Raw genomic sequence first — 19,296 nt, 5'->3', positions numbered from 1 at the left:
CTGCCACATGATTAGCTGATTGAATAACTATGGGACAGCACAATGTCGTCACAAACAGTGTCATATTTAGTGGTTGATATTTCAGCGTATTGAACTTTGGAACATTCAGGGCAAAAGAACAGTGTAATAATAATAATAATAATAATAATAATAATAATAATATTGTGGATTTGTCTCTGTTATAATGTGAGCTCAGCATGTTCCTATTAAAAGGTATTCGCTTAGTTTGCTCACTAATTAGTTAACAGTAGTCCATGCCCAGGCCAATCCAACACTCTAATGGCTCTTGTGCGTCTCTGATATTAATATAGATAGTAATTCTCCTGCTGCGCAAGTGCACATATCTGTGAGCAGTAAATTCTGATTGTCAGATACTGACATAAAATTGAAAACATTCTTTGCTTTTCTTCATTCGGCTATATACTGCAATAACTTATAATAATACGTTTTAATAAACTCTATAAATTCTCAAGTCTGACTGGTTTAGAACGTGATAAACCGATCAATCCCATATGTAAGCTCTCTGTAAAACCTTCTTCTGACCTTTTGGCTCACAGAGAATAATATATAGAGATAAACGTAAATTATGCAATGAAGGTCATGTGACTAGTTTGGCTTATTAGGTTGTGAGTGTTATCCAAGCTGTAATGAAGGGAATAATCCAATCACATGTCTGTATAAGCAATATTTCACTTTTCATACATGTCAGGACTCTGGCTGCTCTCCAGAGAGAAGCTGTGAATAGTGAACTGGAAACTTCTCCTTGGCCTAAGATTAAACCCACTATATTTACCTTTAACGACACATTCTTTAGCTGTTCTGCAGCTCCTCTGGAGCAGTTAGCATGTTTTCCTCCTCAGCAAAGTGATCATGGGTCAGTAATGTTGTCTTGAAGACTAACATTGGGCTGCGTGTTTGATTAATGTGAGTTTCTTACGGAGGAGAAGAAGGAAGCTGTTTGCCTGTTTTGGTCATGGCTGCTTTCAAGTGAGACTAAGCATGAAAGTGGTTCAGAACTGCAGAAATGAACAGTGTGTGTGGACGCTGTGAATGAGCACACAGACAAGAGCAAAAATGTATTCTTTTATTAGTGTAATTAATGAGGAGGGCTATTTGGTTTATGTGAGCCCTTACAGTGTTGCGTGACTCTCTCTTGTGCCAGTGCAGCTGGACTCTCGTTTCTAGAGCATTGAAACTGGATCCATGAGACATTGCTCGTTTACAACGTTAAGCAGAAAACCACCTTGGATGTTTTTTTTCCTGCTTGTTTTTGTTTTGCTCAGTGAGTTTTGTAATAAACAAAGCTGTTCAGTTTGTTTCTAGAATCACTGTTCATTTGTGATTTCCTGATTATGTCATTACCTCCACAAATAGGCTGATATACAGATCAGCAATGATATCTGTTATTGTAGAGATTAATTCCCTGCAAAGTGAAGGCACATGAACATAATAAGATAGTTCATCCTTAACACTGGGGTTAAAAGATATCGCAACAAGATGCTGGAATCGTTTTTGTGATACTGACTCACAGTGCATCACTTTTTTACATTACAGAAATGGAATTGAATATGTGATAGTATTTAGGGAGCCCTTTCCTGACCTAAATACCTTTAAATGTACTTTATACACATTTATGTCTTTCACATACTGATGGACTAGGTCTGTTAAAGATATTCTGACTTTCAGTTATTTTTAGCTGGATGGTTTTCACAGCAGATAACAACATTTAGAGCCATATAGGCTATTGTTTTAGCAACAAGAGAGTAGTTTGAGGTTTTGTTTAGACTAGTGTCCTAAGATGACAGCTGTTAGAGATAACACACAGTTTTATAAAGTTAAAAAATAAATACTATTGGCCTTGTTGACTTAGCTAGCTTGATTTGCTAAGCTAGCCGTATCTATGTCTGCTAATAACGCAGTTATGTAAACAGCTAGTTCTCTAGCTCTGTTGCTAGCTAGCAAACTATTGTCATACATCAACACCCCTGCTAGGTAGCATTATTGTAAGACCGTGCTTGTTGTGTCTTTGTATTAGACTATAACTTGAGAAAGATAAAGTAGACATTCTGAGGTAAAGTTAACTCGTGTATTAACCAGAGCAAGAGAGAGAAACCTATCAGTGCGCATGGCTAATTACCAATCAGAAACCAATGCTTAGGGGAGTGCTTCCACTTAAAGAAATAGATCCACTCTAAACACTACAGCGCTAGTCTATTGTGAGAGATCAAACTGATAGCATTATATGTAACTTGATTTAAGTTGAACTGATTTTCACACAATTTGCATTTATACAGTGTCATTCATATCTGCAGTGGGATAATGTAAATGTGCAGTGGGACAGAAATGATCATAAACCAAGATCAGCCTGTCCTGAGCAAGTGTTTTAACCTCAGTCCATATTTCAGAGCCAACATAAACACATGACACTAGTAGTGTAACGGCAACACTGAGGAAGCAGTTCATGATATTCACGTTTGAAGCTGTCGCGTAGGTAAAGTTAATTATCACTTGCTGGGTTACTGTTTTCCAATGAATATGTTTTCGAGAGCTCCCTGCCTAAATATCACAAACTCGGCCAGGCATTTTCAGCAGCGTTAACGCTAAATAGTGATGAACGCTAACTTACATGTGGTCATTTGGTTTCCTCACGTCAGGACTCTGACTCCGCTGTCACAATCAAAAGCTCAAAACAACGAACATTTACTTTGAGACGAGTTAAGATTCGGATGATGACGTCGGCAGCGCAGTCCGCAACATGATTGGACAATAATTGAACACATGTTGTGTTGGTCACTCTGTGAAATTTTGTTCTTTTTTTAACACAATCATTGGATAATTTAACACAACGTGTGTTTAAATAGTGATTACACAAAAAAGGTGTAGGATATTAACACATCCTTTCTGAGTGTGTTTCTACAAATAAATCTAAGAGTCTGTTCGTGTGAAAACTGCTACCTCCACCTGAGGCGAATTCAAACAGTCCGCGCTGAACTGATTTGATCCAAGGAGCTGGGCTGAGGGGTCGTGGTGGGGGAGGGGTGCATTGATTCAACTGTCAGTGAAAACTGACCCAGCTACTAACCCAGTGGTTGGATTGCACAAAACTACCCAAGACTGAAAAAATAACCCAATTAAATGACTCAAAAGGCTCAAGCCTTTGTAGAGTCTCAATTTGAGAATGCCATTTCAGATTGTACTTTTAGGACATATACTTTTTGGGTTTTCTATTGAATTATACGACAATGCTGTTGAATGTTCGATTCCGATTGGTCAGAAGATGTTGATTAATTTTCTATAAGCACAGCTCTGACAGTAGTTCCGACTGCAAGGCTTATATTAATATGCTCATTTTAATATATCATTGTTTCTTTAGCAACAATTTACCTGTATGGCATGTATGGTGGATGCGCCACATAAATGGATATTAAACCGTGTGTAGTTATTGATAAGTTGTATGGTTTAATTAGTGACTAGCGTAGCATTGTTCGGAAGGAGTCTCCAGTATCAATTCTTTGTAACGGGGCTAATGCTGTAACTTTGTTTTCCGACATGGGATGGTCTTCTGAATGGAAGGATTTGTGGTTTCTCTGCAACATGACAAGCTGCCTTTTATTGTCTTATTAACTTCAAGAGAAAAAAAAAGAGACTGGTAAGGAAACTACTGTTTCTAGCTGCTCTGATGTAAGTGACAACAGGAATTCTCGGACGTTCGACAACGTTAAACAAATAAAAACTATGCTGTGTCCCTCTTCAGTTACTTAAAAAAATATTTTGTTGTCAAATTGCTGTTGTATAAGAGGAATTAAACACTTTGGGATGTTGTACAGTTATACTTCGGGATAGATTAAATTGCCCTGTCAAACCACCATGTCTTAAATAAATGACATATTAGGCATCTTAAAATAGTACCTGGGATCTTAAAAAAGTGCAGCCTCTCACTCATTTAAAAAGTAAGGTGGAATACACTGCTATTGTTGCTATTTTATTCGGGGACATGCTTTAACTTTTAAGATCAATACAGCAAAATTTACTCAGAAGCCTTCCACACATGCAGCGATAGCGTGATTAGACTCATTGTGTGTAAGGGGTTGAAAGAGTGGAATGGGCCAGCTGAGAGGCTGAGATGGAGTGAACAGCTCCAGCCAAGCATTAAATGCGGTGCAAGTGAGCTGATGCATGAGAGGCAGCCGAACACTGTTCTGTTCCACGGGAGCCCCGCCAGCACTTTCTTTTTTCCGCCTAGATGGTGACAGTCAAAAACGTCCTCTTGGCTGTGCCGCACAAGTGTGACAGCTCTGTCTGGCCGTTTTCATAACAAATATCCTCGTGCCTCATGCAGCTATTTTCTTTGTGACATTAAAAAAGAAAGTCACAAACAACATTAAGAGTGCTTCATGATTAAATTGTGCAGTAAATGTGCATTGCATTATTTTAGATGAATATAAACCTCACAAACTTCTTTCTCATCTTGTTTCTGCCTGAGAAACCTGTCATGCATGCTAGAAAATTAAACCACACTGTAGAAGAGAAAAAAGATCAACACAATTCAATATGTATTAATCAGTGTTATATTTGCAGGACCATTTTCCCCTGTGAGTCTGCAGGGCGAGCTTTTCCCTTGTCTGCTTCCAGAGAGTTATTTTGGTATTGTTTACCCCATGTTTGATTTATCATTGTAAAGTTTGTTCCATTAATCAAACACAAACCCATCACTATTTTACCTTTTCAGATGCCTCTATCTGAGATCTCATTTATTGCTTTAGCATTTGCCTCCAAGGACTACCACAGGAGTTCCACATAAAATTTATTATTGGGCTTTAGTTGGATTTCTGTCTGGTCTCATATGAAAAGAGGTTTTTTACAGAAATTCTTTTATTTTCCACAGACAAATATTCCTGCTCTTCATACTCAATTGTTATTTACTCCAGTCAACACGCAAATAGCTGCAGCTCTTGCTATTAAATGAGTATGAGTATATATTTTCTTTCCTTCTAGTTATTTTGTTGAAATATGTATTAACGTACTACAAGCTAGCTTTAAAAAAAAAAAAAAACAACATAACTTCAAGTTTAGTTTCAAATGATGTCTTAAAAAAAAGAAAGAAAGAAAGAAACTCCAGTATCATTACTCTAGAAATACAAAAGATATCAACACCTTCAAATTAAAAATGAATAGTGACTCGCTAGATAAGCAATAGTATCAGTTTGGAGGTACTACTAAATACGGTAAATACTACTAACGGTGTGTTTCAGCTGCATTTCTCTATAAGCTACATGGCAGCAGAAGGAGCAACCTTGCAGTTTTAATTTTAATCTCTTTTGGCAACTGCATTCAGTTATCAGTTATGAGGTGGTGGTTTGTTAATTGTTAATGTTCGTAACTTATAATATGGCCGATGCAAAAAAAAAACAACTTTTTAACATATGAGAGCAGAGTATTGACAGACATAATATTACAACCTAATTATAATACCTTATGAATTGTATTTTTGAGCTGCATGTAAGGTGAGAAATATTTTAAACAAACAAACAAACAAAAATTGGGGTCCCCCCCCCCCCCCAATATTGTGACTGGTATTATTGGGGGGACCCCAATGAGGTTCAATGTGCATACGTTTACCTAGCGCCTTTCTAGATACTCAAAGCACTTTACATAGTATGGTGTGGGGAGGGATCTCCTCAACCACCACTAGTGTGTAGCATCCACCTGGATGATGTGACGGCAGCCATAATGCGCCAGAACGCCCACCACACATCAGCTATTATAATTATAATTATAATGAAACATATACACTGCACAATACGAAGTGGAGTTGAGTTTGTTTTGTTTTTGTAACATCGTATGTTACAAATATTACTTTTAATGCTATACATTAAGAATTCATTATGCATAATGAAGGTTGCCATATAGTATAGTGCATTTTCATAGGTAGTTATAACAATGTGTAGTATGCTTTTAAATGCATTATAACATGTTATGAATGTGTTGATGGTTCATTACCAATATGGCCTTTGTAGAAAGTGTTGCTAGACATTGCAGTATGTCTGTGCGCTAGTGTTGTTTTATGAGAAACACGTTTAATCAGCTTGACTCAAAAGTTACACAAAAAAAACAAACCCTCTTGAACCCAAAAACTTTGTTCTTTTAAAAGTTAAATATATATTTTGTAGCTGAGTGCTGACAAATGTTAATGCATTGTATTTCTGAAGGCTGTGGAGTCGATAAACTGTTTATTTTCCAAATTACTTTCTAAAAGCATGTATGACTCAAAACTGAGGCTCTAAAAAAGCCTTCCTGCTATAAACCTTCCATTCTGATATTTCTTAGTGTTGACTGTTGAAATATATAATATCTGTTGAATATCAAATGCAGTTTTTGCCCCTTTATGAAACAGGATAAAGCTCCAAATTTTTCCTAAGAGCTCCATTTAAATCAGCCGTTAGAAAAATGCATTCACAGAAAGCTGCCCTACAAAGAGGTCTTGAAGGTTTGGAGGGCATTTAGCTGGAGCTGAGCAGATTAATCTGGACACCATGCTGCTGCTGAATAGGACAGACGACATAGAGGTCAGGCAACATCACACGTGAATGGGGTGCCCACTGAGTACGACAAAGAGACCACCATTGAAGAGGTTCACTAGTGCACTTGACATTACTTGCTCCCCTATATTATACTCCATTTTAGAGATGAAGTATATAGGAAATACAGGATATATTTTTTCACTACCCCGAAGGACAAATCAATGAGCACACGCTAAGGTTAGACCTACTGTAATTCCTGTTATTCTTCTCATTCTTATCTGACACTCAGTTCTCATATTAAAAATTGCAAGTGATGTGGAATTTATCCTCCTTTTTCCTTCTTCTACCTTCTTCTGCCTCTAGCTGTGGGTTTGGGTTTTAAGGATGCAGGAATCAATTTATGAATACATTATCAGTATAAACTGATGTGTTCTAAACATATACAAATACAGATACACAATATGACAGATAAGCTTGCCAGAAATAGTTACAGGCATCCCTGAAGAGGCAACAGATAAGTTGCATAATCTTTTTACTTTCATGCTGGTGAGCGGTCAGATAGGAAGCTTGTGGGACAAAGAAAGATCACATTCTTTAACATGAATTTTACTACCCTACTACACTGTAGGTGAAAAGAGGACTAGTATGCTCTTGTTAGGTGAGAAATACCCGGATGGTGTTCTGCTTCTGGTGAGATTTTGCAGAATGCAACCGATGGACACGATGTGAGTCAGAAATCCCATAATGCAATGGGACTGGTGCGGATGAGCTCAGAAAAATAAAATAGCAGAAACATTTGGCTCTTTTTAAGTATTAAACCTTGGTTAAACAGGATTGGTTTAACGATACTCAAAGAAATTATTAACTTTTTAACTTTAACTTAAATGAGAAAATAGTTGTCACAGCATTTGAAACCTTTTTTGTGATCTCCATCATGCCTTAACCAGCAAAGCTAACGGCAACGAATTTACCGTCAGTGTGGTTGCTTTAATTTGGTGGTCCCTTTAACATTTTTGTGTTTATGATGACATCGAAGGTCACATGACAGTTCCAACATGGTGGATGTAGTATGTCCGGGATTCCATTCATACTACACACACATACTGATTAGTACATACTGTTTCAACGGCCGTGCACTAGGTACTGTCTCAGTACACGGACGGAGCCAAGCAAAAACAAGGGGATTGAAGAAACAGTCCCACCTACATCTGTATTTAAAAGTAAACAAACAAACAAATAAATAAATTAGAGCTACAACAATGAATCGATAAAATCGATAATAATCGATTATAAAAGTCGTCGTAAAGGAACGTAATTATCGATTAGTTGGTCTGTGCACGGCAGGGGTACATTTACTCATTGTGTTACTTCTGTTCTGGAAACAACCGTCGGAGAATACAGACCAAAGTTCTGTACCAAATGACGTACTATACACTCACACTGTACTGTCTAGTGTATGACATTTAGAAGGGTAGTATTGTCTGAAATGGAATACTAGTGTTTTTTTTTTACTAACCAGAAGTGTAAGCCGTTTCCCAGTTGATGGCAAATGACATCAAACGCACGTAATACACTGCTGCAAGATTTAGCAGAATACCCAGAGTCAATGAAAGTGAATTTCTTCCGTTTACTGTTCATGTCAGCGTTACCTTTTATTCCCAACATGACCTCAGTCACCATCAGACAGAGGCGTAATTGTCAAGTGACAGCAGAAAAAAGTGTGTGACCCAAGTCCTGTAAGGCATGGGGGCATTTTATATTAAAAACCGTGAAGAAGATGAGGTTTAAGTGCAGAGAAAGCAGCATGGCTGGAAATCGCATCTTCAGGATCAAGAAGCTATAGGAACAGTGCTTAGTGATCTTAGTTCTTCAAAATTTGTAAAGAAACATTGTCAGGAGGAAATCTTCCCAATATACAAAAGAGGAAATCTTGCTCTTGAGATGGCTATAACTGCTCTAAGAGGCAAATGAGCACATTTAGATATATGATTTGGGCCACCTTTACTTTTTTATGTAAACCTTGCACGTGTAATTTAAAAGAGTGTTAAAAAGTTATTAAAAGTATTAAACTGCTTTACTGCGAGTAAAAGTGCAATTATTCATCTTTACTCTGGTAATATAATTGAAGTACATCTTCCAGTGACTTACTCAAGATAAAGTAGAAATATATCAAATTTTAAATTTATAAAAATTTGCGTTTTGTAAATTGTCATGCCAGCACTGGAATCCTCCAGAATCCCCACGTCCCAGACCACACTGCGGCCTACAAACATGGCACGTTCACATTCACCCGAGTTCTAATCATACACACATGTTCCCAATCACATCCTTTATAAACAGACTTTGGCCTCTTACCCAGTTGTGAAGTAACACTCATTGTGTGCATACCTGAATTTACCAAGACTTGTACTACATGTCTAGATATTCTGGTTTTTAATATTGCCTTGCTCTCTGGTTTTTGGATTTTGAGATTTGCATAGTGTTGTTTGCTGATAGTCTGACTACTTGCCTGTCTCTGCTTATGTTTTTTTGCTTCACATTTTGGATCTGTTTGCCAGTATTTTCAGTAACTTCTCTAAGTTTAAGTTCGAATCTCAACAATGTCACAGCCAGCCGTGGCTGGGAGTCATGAGAGCCACTTGGGCATCAAGTTGGCTGTGCTCTCTGGTTGGGAGAGATGGTATTACTACCTCTCCTGTCAATCACAGTGACACTAACTAGTCATGTACATCTGTGAGCTCATGTATGTGGGAGAGAGCAGATAGCACTTTCCTCTGAGTGTGTTACGCTTCCCTGTGACACAACACGACCAGCAGTTCGGAAAGATGTGGTTGGCTGCCTCCACATGTCTCAGATAAAGCACAAGGAAGCTTTTGTTTTGTAAATTTTTTTTATCCTATGATGCTGGATCTTACAGTGTTGTGAAAAAGTATTTACCCCCATCCTGTTTCTTCTGTTTTTGTGTATATCTCATACTAAATAGTTTTAGATCTTGAAACAAAATACAACATAAAACAAAGGAAACCTAATTAAACACACAATACAGTTTTTATTTATTTTATTGAAGCAAAAAAAAAAAAAGGTTATCCATCGCCTATTATCAATGTGAAAACCTAATTGTCTCCTTAAATTTAAAATCAGGTTGCGGCACCTTTAGAAGCAATATCTGCAACCAAATGCTTCCGATAACTAGAGATCAGTCTTTCACTTACTTCTAGGACTAGGACTTACTCCTATGCTTTGGATCATTGTCTTGCTGCATAATCCAGTTACGCTTGAATTTCAATTTACAGACTGAAGGCCAGACATTCTCCACTTAGGATTTTCTGGTAGAGAGCAGAATTCATGTTTCCCTCAATTATTACGTTTCCCAGTCCCCGAAGCAGCAAAGCATCTTCACACCATGTTCTTCTGGGTTAGCAGATTTTTCGCCTTGCCACTCTTCCATGGATGCCATTTTTGCCCAGTGTCTTTCTGATAGTGGAGTCATGAACAGTGACCTTTATTGATGCAAGAGAGGCCTGTACATCCTTTGATGTTGTCCTTGGTCTCTTTTGTGACTTGCTGGATGAGTCGTTGCTCCTGGAGGAAATTTTGGAAGGTCGGCCACTTCTAAGAAGTTTCACTACTGAGTCGAGTTTTTCCAGTTTTTCCAGAGATAATAGTTCTCACTGTGGTTCTTTGGAGCCCCAGAGCCTTTGAAATATCTTTGTAACCCTTCCCAGACTGATGTATTTCAATCACCTTCTTCCTCATCATTACTGGAATTTCTTTTCATTTTAGCATAGAGTGTTACTGGGTAAGACCTTTTAACCAACATCATGCTGTTGAAAAAGTTCTATTTAAGTGTTGATGTGATTGCACAGGGTTGGCAGTAATCAGGTCTGGTTGTGTCTAGTCCAGCTGAACCTCATTATGAATGCAGTTTCATAGATTTGGGAAATTAGTAACTACGGGGGCAAATACATTTTCACACAGGCCCAGTTGTTATTGAATAACTTTTTTGCTTCAATAAATAACACAATAAATTTAAAAACATATTTTGTGTTTACTCAGGTTGCCTTTGGTTTATCTTAGATTTGTTTTCATTTCTGAAACAATTTAGTACGAGATAAACACAAAAACAGAAGAAATCAAATACTTTTTCACAGCACTGTATGAGACACCCCGTTTAATAGCTATACAGCATATGAGTTTGACTGAATTTAGGTACAAATTGATAGCAGTGACGATTAATTAAAAGATTAATTAAAATATATATTACGTATTACATACTTCCAAAGAAATTGGTCTAATTTTATTCTGTGTTTAGAAAGTCATCAGCAGCATGAAGGCCAAACTCAACTAAACTATTTTTGCTTAAGCCAGACAGAACAAAATGTATTAAAGTGTTAAATGAAATAGTGGCCTTGTTCTAGGTTCTACTACCTGCCCCAGACAAAAAATTGAACAAATAAAATGTAACATTCTGTGTGATCAAGTGGTATTTACCAAGGTTAAACGGTATCTGTTGGGGCTCAGTAAACTGCCTGGGTAAAACCTGAACTATTTTACAAAGGTAGATGAAGATTAGGGATCTATGATTGGCATTGTAAATGTAGTTTGTTCTATATTTAATGAGCCATTATTATTCTGCCTTATAAAGTGGTGAAGACTGATCATAATCAAGGCCATTTCCAATTTAACAGCTGACACGTATCATTTCCCCCTTTCCTCAGTTCCTATTACTCTCCTTTAATTCCTGCGCTAAGAGTCCTTGATTTTCTGCAGAGTGCATGCAACGGTATGAATTGAGCTGAGAAGAGCTAGAGACCATGTGGCACTTGGCTGACTCAGAGTTGGACCGAAGATGGATTAGGTGTAAATGTGACTCGTCACGACAGAGGGCTCAGCTCGAAATGGATGTTTGGGCGAACGAATCCGACTCCCGCAAGTAGATGCTTTGGCTTAAGACAGATGGAGGGGAATGGTGGTGAGGTGCAGAGTTTCGGTTAAGTGAAATCACACATTTATTTAAAGGTTAGGTCAAGGGTAAGCATGTTAAGACAGGTAATCACTAGGATACATACTGTCCAGCCGAGATGAACTTTAGTGCTCTGAATGCTGTTCATTTGGTTTGTGAAGTAATAAAATTCACATTAGTAGACAAATTTGACTATTTTGAGGGAATTACGAAACATTTTGTGTAATTTGTGTTATACTGTATTGTTTTTAGTCTGGCACATTAGATTGTAAATGGAACGATGACAGTGAAGTTAAATGCAGAATATTTGGTAGTCATAATAATGGTAGTCATTTCATACGTACAGTACAGTATGTCAGGAGATGTAATTTAATAAATAAATTACTGTCAAATATCATAGAGATAAAAGCCCTGCCCCCTCTATTCAAGCAGACAGGATCAAATCATGATATCAGTGATGATAACATTATCAGTGTTATTTGTATTCAAGGCATATCTTATATTCGTTATCAGAACACCCATGGTCTTCAGTGAAATGCATGCTGAATGGAATTTGGGATGATTGACTGACTTGGACAGTTAGGAACATTATACCCTTAAACCCTGAGAAGCTCATAAGTTGCTTTAGTGTGCTTTGGGTCATTATAGTGCTGCAGGGTGAAACACATTTTCAGGCATTTGGCCGGCTTCGAGCATTTAAGATGGTGCCGTACACATCAGAATTCACTCTGATGCAGTTTTGCTCTCAGACCCTTATGCCACCATGTTTCACATACCCAACAGTAATGAGTTCTCTAAAATCATCTGCTTTAAATAAGTTTAAACTAAAATGGATTTAATAAAACCTTATCTATTAATTCAATTACACCAAACTTAAAACCTTATTTAAAATGAATCCATATTTGGTTGAAGCCAACCTTTAATCCTGGCTTATGTGGTACATTTTAATTAACTTTAAGTCTGTTGTTCCTTTAGTTCAAACTCACGTTTCAATTTCAGTTAGGTATTCATTTTAATTCATTGCAGATGATGTGGATTTTTTAAATGGCAATATATATTAGATGGATTTCAGAAGCAAAAGAGTTCTACAAAGACTTAAAACTAAACAACAAATCGTTGAATAGATCTAAATTGTGTTTATTTCTTTTCTTTTCTTTTTTTTTATTTCAGCTCAAACAATCTCCAGTTTCATTTCTACTGAACATTTCTACTGAACATTTCTGCTGAATATTTCTACTGATCATTTCTACTGAACATTTCTTCTGCTCATTTCTACTATTTTATGTTTCTAAACATTTCTAAATTGTGTTTAATTGATTTCGTTTTGGTGCAGCTCACCCGTAATGCTGTGCGTGCCTATGTGTCTAACATGTTGTCCTACTTTACTGTCACTGACATTTCTTTTGTCCAACAACCTGTTGAAAATGTCCTAACAACACAAATGTAGTGCTGACATTTCTGAGATGTGAATTTGATATCTATGGCATTAAAATAGTCCTATCTTTTTGTCAACATGAGTTAAATTCACCACTGAGTGTATATGATAAGTTTTCATGCATTCATTCTTTCATTAATTTTCAGCAAATGCTTTATCCTGGTCAGAGTTCTGTGGCCTATTACAGGAACCCTGGGCATAAGGTTAGAATACACCCTTGAAGGCATGCAGACCACCATGCACACACACATTTACACCCATGTTCACACCTAGGGCAGTTTTAGCATAGCCAGTCCACCTACCAGCACCTACCTGAGAACCTGGAGGAAACCCTAACAAATAAGTAGAGAAAAGCTAAAACTCCTCACACTCATGGAGCTCTGAGGCAGTGATGCTACCTGCTGCACCATCATGCCACCTGTGATACATTTTACCCCAACAAATTAATTAAACATAAAAAAAAATCTAAAGTTGAAAAATTGTGTCTGATTATACCTCATTTTGCTCAATATCTTAAAATGACAAAACTACCAGTTAGAACCTTATAATCCCAAGGTCTAGATAAATTTTTTCTGCCTAACATGGAAGCAAAGTGTGCATCTGATGTGGATGTACATAGCCCATAGACTCTAATTATAGCTGGCAAACGTAGCATTTTAGCACTGTTTCACTTTAAACACCATATGCTAGAAAACTAAGCCAAAGCAACACAAATTATCACTCTGTCCAATTGTAGTTGGCCAGACTGTGAACGTTTTCACTTGAAGGCTTCCCTGACTAACAGCAGTGATTCAGCATCACTTCTTCTCAGCATCACCCTGCTCTCTGAACCTTCTTGTGAAATAGTATCTGTCATCAGATAATAAAGTTGAGAAAGTCCACTGTGCATTGCATGGGATGCTGAGCAGCTTGGTGATAGAATTCCTTATCACTTTAAATGAAACTGACACACTCTGATAGAAGGAGAGCTGAAATTGCACCATTGCCGTGTGTGGGGAAAAAGCCACATCATTACAAAATGGATCTGAACATTTCAACTGGACAATTTTAGACAATTCTTTGTCCGTGTAGTAATGCTTCCAGACGGGTTTCTTGTTTTGGCAAAATGCACTTTGGACAACTCCTCACCTAGCCAACCAGCATTAGGACAGAAAATGTCTTTCTTTAATGGAAAAACGTCACACCTCATCAATCATTTGTCATATTGTGGTCTAGCAATGGTTCAGGAAATCTGAAAATTCCTGTAGCTGCCATGTGAAGGCTTCAGCAGTCAACCATCAGTTCTCATCATCTCCGATTAACTTTATCACTGTATCTCATCTGAGACAATATGGGATCATCCAAAAGTGACAGCTCTTCTCTCAGTCCCATCATGAGTGTTGATGCTGAGCTGGAAGGGCACTAGATGCTGTTAAAACACTGCACAGCTGTATGTGCCTGCACTTCATCTACAATAAGTGCATCGAGCCCTTACGCATAGCTTTGCTGGGAGAGAGCGTCGCACGTCCCGCTTAGTAATTGGGTTGCTGAATTATGGACAGTCCATTGAATGCATTTTCCCATCTACTTGTTGAGAATGCTTGGTTCCATTTTTGGGCTATATACATGTCATACCTATTAAAGCTGGTTAATGGCTCTTTGCTGTACAGGTGCTATACTTTTTAGGGTCAGCGGCAGCACGGCTAATGGATGGGGAATTTTCATGCACCCAAACACTCTAAGCCAACCATAATGGTGCTTTTCTGATGGGGAAATTGCCTCGGGGTATGAAATGGAAAATAGAAACTCAAACATCAAGCCAAACACACATATGTTAGATGAATCACCTAGAAAGCTTTAATGCTGGGGCACAAAGAAAAACTGCAGGGTTTAAACCACGGCACAAAGTAGATGGCACCCTGTCTTTATTGTCAGGTTCATCACACTGCTTTGACCTTTGGGGGATGAATCACACTAAGCTGGATATCTTCATCTCTAAATAATGTGTGCTGTTTTTGCTTTGTGCCATTGTGCATCCTAGGCATTCCATCACAGTTGACTTTAATGACTGGCAATTCACTTATGCCACATTTTCCTAACTGAGAGATGATACTGATGTGAGCGGCACTGTCATTTCTCTTCCCTCAAATACTATCTCGGAAATGAAAAGGAGCAGTATGTCTCTAATGAGGCTGTCTATAATGAGTCCTCAGCTGCAAGGTAAAAGAGAAGCAATGCTGCAACTGTGAGCACAAAAAACTCACAAAAAACTCTAGTTCAGACAGTCTGACTGGATCCTTCATCATCATAGTCCTTATATGTCTGTTATAGTTTCTTTATTCGAGACCTACGATGGATCCACAGGAAGCATTCCACACTTTAATATAGTATACAATACTGACCTAGACTACAACCTTTGCTAACAGTAATGAATAATGCGTAGGGTGCAAGAAGTTTATTTCAAAGAATACAGAACAGCAGAGATGAAAACTTTGAGAAGTTGGAGCCAATTAAGGACCTACACTCATAGTAACTAAATGCGAGTCACTGCTACAACGGCACACGTCAGTGAATTTTGAAAAATGTTTTAAGGTACATCATTTCCCCGCATCCAATTCTGGGTTCAATTGGAGTTTATTTGTTTGTTTGTTTGTTTGTTTGTTTGTTTGTTTAAAAACTTCTATCCCCAGTACATAATTTATCATCTGCAGTGACATGCAAAGTTTTACATTTTCATGATTTCTGGGTGAAACAATTAATCTGTAATTCTATTAAAAATTTATCAACAAAAATTCCATGATGCAAAAAATGAAATCGTGTGGCACAGTGGGTAGCGTTGCTGCCTCACAGTTCCAGGGCACTGGGGTTGACTGGGAGCTCAGGTTACTAACTGTGTGGGGTTTTTTTTGGCTGTTTCCCCCATGTCTGTCTGGGTTTCCTCCTGGTTCTCTATATACCACCAACCTCCACAGGCAGATCATGTGATACCGTGAGATGAACTGGCGTCCAATCCTAGGTGTGAATAGGTACAATGAATAGTTAGGATAGTTACAAATCTACAAAGAGTGCAAATGGGTGTCTGTGGTACACCAAGTTATAGCATAAGGTAAAGTTGTTTTTTCTTACCTAATACTATTATATTGCTGATTAGTATGCTGTAATGCTATACAGACAGTGAGAGGTTGGTGCTGTTCTGGCAGGAAATTGACTCATTATAAAGTGTTCTTGCTTTGGGTACAAATGACCTCACTTGCTGCACAGGTATATAAGTCAGTCAGCTGTCCAAGCAGCTCCTATGCTTCCTCAAAGTGGCCCGCTGCAGGTGCTGAGAGTTCTCCGTTATAGATAAAAGTTTGTTGAGGGTTTCAACAATTGTCAGGGTAAAAAGGTGGCAATTAATTTGCAAAAACAAAACAAAACGAAAGTATATGCTCATTTGCTAACAATATACAGTATACAGCATCTCAAAAAATGTGAATATTGTGGAAAAGTTATTTTTTTCTGTAATTTAATAAAAAAAAAAACCTCATATATTATAGATTAATTACACATAAAGTGAAATATTTCAAGCTTTTTTTTTTATCTTGATGATTATGGCTTACAGCTCATGGAATCAAATCAAAAATCTAGTATCTCAAAATATTAGAATAAAGACTTTATTCTACTTTACAGAATTGTCGCAGTGTCATATTCCTTGTGTCTAGCTACTCTTGAACCAGAGACACTGTCAGAAGAGTCTTACCTGGGGTAAGGAGAAAAAGAACTGGACCACTGCTCAGTGGTCCAAAGTCCTCTTTTCAGATGAAAGTAAATTTTGCATTTCATTTGGAAATCAAGGTCCCAGAGTCTGGAGGAAGAGTGGAGAGGCACAGAATCCATGTTACTTAAAGTCCAGTGTGATGATTTGGGGTGTCATCTGCTGGTGTTGGTCAATGCAGTGACAATGCAGCATCTACCAGGAGATTTCAGAGCTGGAGATGGAAGCTTTCATGCTTCCATCTGCTGACGAGCTTTATGGAGATGCTGATTTCCTTTTCCAGAAGGACTTGGCACCTGCCCACAGTGCCAAAACTACTAGTAACTGGTTTGCTGAACATGGCATTACTGTGCTTGTTGGCTAGCCAACTTGCCTGACCTGAACCCCATAGAGAATCTCTGAGAGACACCAGACCCAACAATACAGACGAGCTGAAGCCCGTGATCAAAGCAACCTGAGTTTCCAGAATACCTCAGCAGTGCCACAGGCCGATTGCTTCCATGCCAAGCCACAGTGATGCAGTAATTCGTGCAAAAGGATTAAAGCCCCTACCAAGTATTGAGTGGATAAATTAAAATACTTTTCAGAAGATTGACATTTCTATATAAATTCTTTTCTAATATTTAGTGATGCTGGATTTGAGATTTTCATGAGCTGTATATCATAATCATCAAGATTAAATGTGTACATGTGGAACTTTTCCCACAATATTCTCTCTCTCTCTCTCTCTCTCTCTCTCTCTCTCTCTCTATATATATATATATATATAATATAAAACCCACAACATGCCCACCCACTATTTATCTTTCAGGTTACACACACACAGTAGCACATTTATTTGAGATGTTGTTAAATTAAAGTCTAAAATTCTGTTTGTATAAATTAAATTACTTCATCTTCTTCATTTTGTCCTAAGGGAAAGAACACTGCAAAAAGTGTTTTTCCGTTAATCCGTTTTCCGTTAATGAAACTGTTTCAGTGTACTGAAGTGCTCTCAGAAAACAGAGTTAAAATTGGTCAAAGTTTGATATTTTTTGTGCCTGGTTGCCAAAATTGCATCTGCAGTACGGGTTTGAGAGTAAAAAAAAAAGAAGCAGCAACACAAAAGTACAGGTTTGGAAAATGATGTGTGAGTGTAAAGATGAATTGCACATTATGGTAATATACAATTTTATTCCCAGACAAACTAACGAAGGGAATAAGACCTCTGACTCTTGTCGATTAGAGGCTGTATCAGATGGCAGAGTGGATCCAGAGGCTTTCTGGATTGTGTCCATCAGCGGTGCTACCCGCTGAGGTGCTGAAAGCAAACACGCACTGAGGGAGTCTGGTTACGCGGCAAAGTAATTATCTCACAAAAAGTGGATTTACAAGGTGTGACTAAAAAGATCCATTGGGAAAGGCAGTTTGACAGGAAGCCAAATGCCTGTGAAAAACCAAATTTACATCATGCTGATAACACAATCCTGATAGTTTAATTGTTTTGTTCATTCATGCATCTTCAGTAACCATTTTATCCTGGTCATTGTAATGGATCCAGAGCCTAGCGAGCATTAGTTGTGAGGCAGGAATACATACTGAATGTGGCGCCAGTCAAATGAAAGGTATCACACATGTACTTTTACATACTCATTCAAACCTAGAGGCAATTTAAAGTAGCTAATCCACTTACTGGCATCATTTTGGAAAGTGGGTGGAAACTGGAGAACCCAGAGGAAATGAGGAGAACATGCAAAACTCCACACAAACAGTAACTCCACAATAAATCAAACAGCAAATCTTATGTAAGCCTGGACCTAATATCCGCCAAACACTTTTTCCTTTCTTGTCTTTTCAGACAGATAGAATCTCAGAGCATGGGTTGGAAAGGTATCTACAGGCTTTTAATGTCGTTTGTATTGGTGAGTATGGAAAGATTTTATTCATAGTTTTTTTTTCTGCATTGCAATTTTATATCTAGTAACTTAAGTTGTATCAAAAGATACAGAGGTTAAGCTTAGGGTTAGGGGAGGGTTTTGTATCCATAGCTTTTCTTGCAGCGTTATTTGTATGAAATCCAACCACATCACACTTGTTTGTTTAAATTTGTATGATTGTTCATAATATCAGATTATATTTGTTGGTTCATGTCTTGTCAGATTCAGGTGCATTCAGGAAATGGGACAGATTAACAAAATATCAATTATTATTTCTAAAATGAATAAAAACTACTGCATTTCAGAAATATACCATCATCTGATAGGACAGGGACGAAAAGTTTCCCATCATAGCTACATTCCCCATACACAATAAAATGTTGTACTTTGCAGACGGACATTTACTGTATGAACACAGTCTAGTCTTTTTCACACCGAAGTTGAATTCACACTGTCTCAAGTCTCAAATCCTGTAAATTGTTTTCTGGCCAGTTTTCTCACTCCATTTTTCCACTTTGCAAATCTGTGCCTAGAAAGAGATTAATTTGATGTATTTCAGTACTCCATCAGACACTAATTGCTTCAATTTGTTCAGAAATATGATATGACTCCCCCAAAAATGATGATGAAAAATGACTCCAGGTACAGTCTCTCCAGTGTGCTGTTTAGTGTCAATGGTGTAGTAGGCAGGTCTCATATGGAACATGTAAAACCCTCCAGATATA

At 37.8% G+C, this 19,296-nt stretch overlaps 1 protein-coding gene across 3 annotated transcripts in view; it reads left to right on the top strand.

Moving 5' to 3' along the window:
• calcr (calcitonin receptor) overlaps positions 1–19,296 on the top strand; it is a 54,924-nt gene that overhangs the window by 8,970 nt on the left and 26,658 nt on the right. Inside the window, exons 2-3 of one of the 3 annotated variants that reach the window (XM_053612723.1) lie at positions 13,066–13,122; positions 18,493–18,556. In XM_053612723.1, the coding sequence (XP_053468698.1) occupies positions 18,512–18,556 (45 nt within the window). In that variant the 5' untranslated portion in view covers positions 13,066–13,122; positions 18,493–18,511. Of the gene's footprint in view, positions 1–10,259; positions 13,123–18,492; positions 18,557–19,296 lie in introns of those variants that run through there. The other 2 variants (XM_053612721.1, XM_053612722.1) reach the window with 2 other exon arrangements.

Source organism: Ictalurus furcatus, chromosome 24, assembly GCF_023375685.1.
Source record: "Ictalurus furcatus strain D&B chromosome 24, Billie_1.0, whole genome shotgun sequence".
NCBI lineage: Eukaryota > Metazoa > Chordata > Actinopteri > Siluriformes > Ictaluridae > Ictalurus > Ictalurus furcatus.
Note: the sequence above shows the minus strand (reverse complement) of the source record. Positions and strands in the feature narration are given on the sequence as shown.